This window comes from Pteropus alecto, unplaced genomic scaffold, assembly GCF_000325575.1.
Source record: "Pteropus alecto unplaced genomic scaffold, ASM32557v1 scaffold102, whole genome shotgun sequence".
Classification (NCBI taxonomy): Eukaryota; Metazoa; Chordata; class Mammalia; order Chiroptera; family Pteropodidae; genus Pteropus; species Pteropus alecto.
In genome coordinates this window covers 1007613-1014179 of record NW_006432224.1, presented here as the reverse complement: position 1 = coordinate 1014179, position 6567 = coordinate 1007613, and the positions used below count along the sequence as shown (strand labels likewise).

The following is a 6567-nucleotide window of genomic DNA, read 5'->3' as shown; positions in this document are numbered from 1 at the left end:
TATACATGTTCACACGCAAAGACGTTCATTACAAATATGAAACGCAAATGACAATTGCACACCACACACCAAAGAATTCGTTACAAAATAAGAGAAAATACTGACGACAATATTACACACACTCACACACCATGGTATTCATTACAAACTGGAAGGAAATCTAATGACTGTCGTACACCGCGCACACACACACACACACACACACAAAGTAGTCATTACAGAATTTAAGAAAATAGCCATCACAGTGGAACACACACATACTAAAAAGTACACATTACAAAATAGGAAATACAAATGACATTTTTACACACACACAAATTTATAATAAATAGGAAATACCGATGACGGACACACATTCACATGCAAAGGTGTTCATTACAAAAATATACTAATGACACTGTGCACACGCACACAAATGTATATATTACAAAATGGGATGAAATAATCACAGTTGCACACCAAATAAGAGGATATACTAAAGACAGTGGCACACACACACACACACACACACAATTGAAGACACACACAAAGGTACTGTCAGAAAGTAGGAAATACTAATGACAGTTATATACACTCACAGGTATTCGTACAAAATAGAAACACTAGTGAAGATTACACGTAAACCTGCAAACTTATTTAAATCAAAATAGGAGTTACTGACACTCGTGCACACACAAGTATTTGTAACATTTAGGAAACTCTAAGGACAATTTTACACACACACAAAGGTATTCATTACAAAATAGGGGGAAATACTAATTACTCTTGTTGACACACACACACACAGGTTCTCAAGACAAAGCAGGAGGAATTACAAATGAGGATTTTACATAATCACAGAAATTCATAACAAAATAGGAAGAAACAGTAATGGCAAATGTATACGCACTCACACACAGAAAGTTATATATTACGAAATAGGAACATGACAATCGACATACACACAAAGGTGTTTATATCCAAATAGGAAGAAATATTCATGAAAGTTGTCCACACACACGAAAGATGTATAACAAAACAGGAAGTACTAATACGAGCACTACGCACAGACACAGACTAAGGTTTCATTATTTACAAGGAGGGAACACTAATGACGATTGTACAGAAACACTAACACACGATTCATTACAAAATAAGAAACGCTAATGACCAATGTACACACACACACCCGAGCACATAGGTATCCATTATCGAATAGGAAACAGTAATGACAGTTGTACATACACACACAGCAGTTTGCATATCAAAATAGGACATATTGATGACAGATGAACACACACAAACACAGTAAGATATTCCTAACAAAATAGGAAATAGTGACCTTTACACACATTCACACACAATAGTGTTCATTACAAAAAAGGAAATACTCTGACAAATTTACACACACAAATATATTATTACAAATACGAAGAAAGGCTAATGGCAGTTATACACAAACATACACTAAGGTATTCATATGGAATCAGAAATACTAATGACATAACACACAGATTTACTTATAACAAAATAGGAAGTATTGATGACAGTTTTATACACGTCCACATGCAAAAGTGTTTATTACTAAAAAGGAAATACTAATGCCAATTTTACACACACACGAAAATTTTACAAAATAGGAAATGCTAATTACAGTTGTACATACACGCACCAAAGGTATTTATTAAAAATAGGAAATAGTAATTACAATTATACACATACATGCAAAGTACTCAGAAAAATAGAATTACCAATGACAATTGTACACACATTCTCACCCAAAGGTATTCATGACAAAATATGACAATGATACACATCCACACAAATGTATTTATGACAAAATAGTAAATAACTAATGAGAATTATACAAACACAGTCACAGTTTTTATTACAAAATATGAAATACTAATGACCATTGCACCGACACACACACAAGTAATTAATAGGAAGTACTGATGAGATCGTTCACATTTTCATATGCAGAGGTGTTCATTAAAAATATGAAATATGAATGACAATTGTACACACACAAACCAAGGAATTTGTTACAAAATGAGAAGAAATACTAATAACAATAGTACACAAACACAAAGGTTTTCATTACAAAATAATGGGATACACTAATGACAGTTGTACATATACACAACTACACACTAAAGTCAAAAGTATTAAATACAAAATTGGAAGTAATACTATAACAGGTATACACACACCCACACAAAAATATTTGTAACAAAATAAGAGAAATATATAATGTCAGTTGTATAAACACAAATGTGTTAATTACAAAATAGGAAATGTTAATAACATTTGTACACACAGGAAAATGTATTCATGGCAGATAGGAGGAAACATTAAAAAGAAGTGTATACACACAAAAGATATTCATAAAAAATTGAAGGAAATACAAAGACAATAGTGAGCACAGACACTACAGTATTCATTACAAAATAAAAAGTGATAATGACAGACACCCATTCACAAGTATCGAAAACATAATAGGAAATAATGTTGACAATTGTACCAACATAAAAGGTTTTATAAGACAATACTAATGACAGTTGTCCACACACGCAGATGTTTATAACAAAAACAGGAAATACAATGACCATTTTAAACACAGAGACACACAAAATTACTCATAACAAAATAGCTGGAAACAATGTCAATTATACACACAAAAGGTATTCATAAAAAGTAGGAAATACTAATAACTGTAGTGCACACACACGTAAAGGTATTATTAAACACTATAGACAACTGTACGGAAACTCACAAGTATTCATAACAAAAACGTAGAAATACTCATGACCTTGTGCATGTGCACACACACACACAAGGCCTCATTTTAAATACAAAATACTGATAATAAATGTGCACACACAACTAAAGGTTTTTTAGTACAAATAGGAAGTACTATCGGAGTTGTACCCTCACACACGCACGAAGGTATTCATAACAAATCGGAAATCCTAATGACACTTCTACAGACACAAATTTATTTATAATAAAGTAGACCATCCTGATGACAACCGTACACACATTCACAAACAAAGGTATTCATTACAAAATGGGTAATACTAGTGACAAGTGTACACATACATACAAAGGTTTCCATAACTAAGAAGAAATAACAATGACGATTGTAAACACACAAAATAGGAAAGAACACTAATGATGATAGTACATGCATCACACACAAAGTGTTCGTTATAAATAGGAAATACTAATAGCAAATGTGCACATACACACACAAAGGTATTCATAACAAGAAAGGGAAATACTAATGGCAATTGTACACACGATAAGTATTCATTAACAAATAACATTAACGACAGTTGTACACACACTCACACACAAAGGATTTCGAGGGCATGACACTTTGAAAGGAAGGACCATGCATCTGCAAGGGCGAGGAGGCAGAGACAAGCAGGGCACAGGGACAGATACAGAGGACGTATCTGTCACTCAGAAGGACCAGTTCCCAGAGTTACACGCGGAGGCTTGCGGAGCAGACGAGGCCAGGCGGGTGGGAAGGACGGATGCCGTGTTCCGCTGTGCCGTCAGGAGAGACGGAGGAAGCGTAAGGTCGTCAAACGTCTAATGCTAGTTTGGGGCTTTAGGGTGGTGCTAGTTAAATGCTAAATCGTGCCTCGTTTGGGGCAGGGGAGGTGACTATGAGGAAATTGCTGCGTGGAGCGGTGACCCCATGGCGTGTGCTTGGTCCCAGGGGTGAATGGGAGACGGCTTTCCTCCTGCATTGACTCAGCGGAGCGGGAATTCAGACACACGCGTGGGAGATTAAATTCGGGGTAGTGACGGCCTTCCGGACACTGCCCCCAAGTGCAGCACATTGGGGTTTGAGTATTTCAAGCTGGAGGAATCTGTAAAGGGAAGGTTCCGGAAAGACTCTCTGACCTCCTTCCCCGATGCTCACGTGAGACTGTCCCTCTCTGTGCTCTGAGAAAAGGCGCATCGGTAGGACAGAGGGACAGCAGGAGGAGGCTGGGCACACGGGCCTTGCGAAGCGTCCCCCAGCCGACTGCCCCTCCTCCTGCCCACGTCCTGTCACGTTGCTCCACGACCTGAGCAACGTTAACGTTCACGCTTGCCTGTGTCCATGGGCCCTCATTTCCTCATGACGGCCTCCGAATCTTGTAAAACTTTAATCTGCACGCTCTCCTGTTAGTCTGTCCGCTGTTATCGGGGAGGCCCAGCTGAGAACCTAGAAGGAGAGAAAGGAAAATCTTCCTTTCCTCCCCTGTAGTAGAAATCCTGTCGTTTGGACTGTGCCGAGTACTGCAGGATTTCAGGGCGCGTGGGCCTGTGGTATGGATTTAAGCAGTCAGGGAAGGCTCCCTGGAGGAAGCAAATAAAGGGCGAGTAGTACAAACTGAAGGGAAATAGAGCAGGGAAGAAAAAATAGGATTTCTGTTCCAGGTAAGGAACAGTGCGAACAGATGACTAACTATCTGAGAGTGTCAGCAGAGGACGTGTCATCTGCCTGAGTCGAGCTGAATGTCCGTGCTAGGGCGACTTTGCGAGGCTGTCTGAGGACACCGCAGGGCCTGGAGGTCACGCCACATTCATTAGCTACACTTGACATCTTCCTCCTCAGAATGCCGCCTGTGTGACTGTACCTTGCAAGTTCTGGTTTCTGGGTGTCTGGAAAGTTCCTAATGCGACCCCTTGGTTTTAGAGACTCTGCAGGCAAAAGAGTAGAGGGTTTGGCAGAGACTAAAACATCCCAGCGGCCCCCGGCGAGGGCACGGGAATTACGGATCACCGCTCCCGCCATTCTTCCTGTCTCCGCAGACTTTCCTGAGCAGGACCCCAAATTACTTGGTTAGCAGGAGTCAAGATCGCAGGCCATCTGGCTTCAGGGGACTGCGAGGCGGAACCCAGCCCCCTGACCACCCCCCGCCCGCCAGCAGCAGTGGCTGTGGGTGATGCCGAGCAAGAGGGTGAATTCTCAGAAGACCGAAAGGAGAAACTATCTCGAATTATTGGAACAACCAAAGTTTCGTTAGCGTTTTTTTCTAGTTACATTGTCACTTTTAATTTTTTTTCCTCTCTAGCTCTTTGAAATCATTGTTAGTCAAAAAATTATGAGATTTCCTGCCATTCTTGACATACTCTTAGGTTTGAAAATAAGACATTTCCTTTGTACTGAAAATATAACATTCAACTTGACTATTTTATAGTCAAGGAAACGTCCCCACCCCTCGCCACCAGACTGCTTAGCCTGTTGTGCCAGTTCAGTGAAAGGTTTTAATGAACATCTGTTCATTTTATGTCAATTCGCAGAGCATTTGAGAGCTCCGAGGACAAGACCCTCGAAACCCGTGACTTCCCTTTAGTATGTTGGGACGTCTGGAGCCTTCGTTTATGATGCTTTGGGGGATTAAATCGGATGGTACGTCCGTGTTAAATCGTATGCGAGTTTGAATTCTTATTTCTGGCCGTCCGCAGGATGGCGGGCAGTGCGGACCCGCGGCCACCGTCCAGGAGCCTGGAGGCCGGCGGCCAGCTGAAGGGCGCCGGGTCCCTGCGGGTCGGCGGCAACACGTCCCGGAGGTCCCGTGTCGGCGGGAGGACAACGGCGCAGGGGACCATCTCGTGAGCGACCGCGGCGGGAGGGGCGGGGCTCCCGGCTTCCAGGGCTTCCTGCGGCGCCTTGTCCCCAGGAGGCCACCAATGAGGCTTCTTCCCCCCGGGGAGGTGGGAGGAGGGGCGGTGCTTGGGTTTTCATTCTAGAATTTCAGGAGAGGAGTTCGCTTCTACTCAGAAACGAAGTGGTTCGCCGCCAGAGACTTTTTGTTTTACAGTTATTGGCTGTAAAATGTCGCTTATAAGCAGCATATTTAGAATTGTTTTTATTTCTCTTTTACCTAATTTATTGCTCTCAATTTTTCAAACCCTTTTAGAATTATGTTGGAGCGATTGGTGTATTTAAGTGGGGAATACTGTTTTAGTAGTTCAATTTTAGGTTTTGTGTTGCATTTTTTTGGTACTTAAAAAAGCCGACAAACTAACCAGATCATTCGCTTGAGTGGGACAAAAAAGTTCACCAGAGTTTCAAGGTTTATGTTAAAAATAACTGAATTTTGACTTCAGAAGTACTGACAAATTTTTTTTCTCAAACTTCTGAAATAAGTCTCAGAATGTTTTCACAGTAGCTGCCGAAGTTCGTTGATCTTCACCCCACGGGCTCTCGCACTGGGCCGCTTTCTGCCCCCGCGACGCTGTCGGATGGACGCGGTCCCCCCCCACCCCCACCCTCGTCCCCGTGGGCGTCTCTCTCCCTCCTGCTTCATTGTCTTACAAAAACGGAGCAGGAACTTTCCTCTGTCGCATTCCACAATGTAGGCAAGTCAGTGCTCCAAACTACCCCCCAAATTACGAATTTATTTCCTTTTTCCTTGTTCATTATTTGAAAGTTGACTTTAAAAAAATTATTTTTAATGTAAGGTTGAAAAATATGGGGACTGCAGGACAGTGAAGGGGTAGGCAGTGTTCCAACACGCTGCAGCTCCTAGTCACCGCGAGGCCCGCGCTCCAGCTTCGTCGTCTGTTTGAATAACCCGA

The 6567-nt window shown here is 41.7% G+C and overlaps 1 protein-coding gene across 3 annotated transcripts in view; it reads left to right on the top strand.

Annotated features, from left to right (window-relative positions):
- The window catches only part of SNURF (SNRPN upstream reading frame), a 49129-nt gene that overhangs the window by 8176 nt on the left and 34386 nt on the right, over positions 1-6567 (top strand). For all 3 annotated transcript variants that reach the window (XR_003044851.1, XM_025043509.1, XM_025043510.1), the window contains exon 4: positions 5452-5598. Coding sequence is in view for 2 of the 3 variants with exons in the window: in XM_025043509.1 (XP_024899277.1) it covers positions 5452-5598 (147 nt within the window). In the remaining variant the exon portion in view is untranslated. The remainder of the gene's footprint in view (positions 1-5451; positions 5599-6567) is intronic.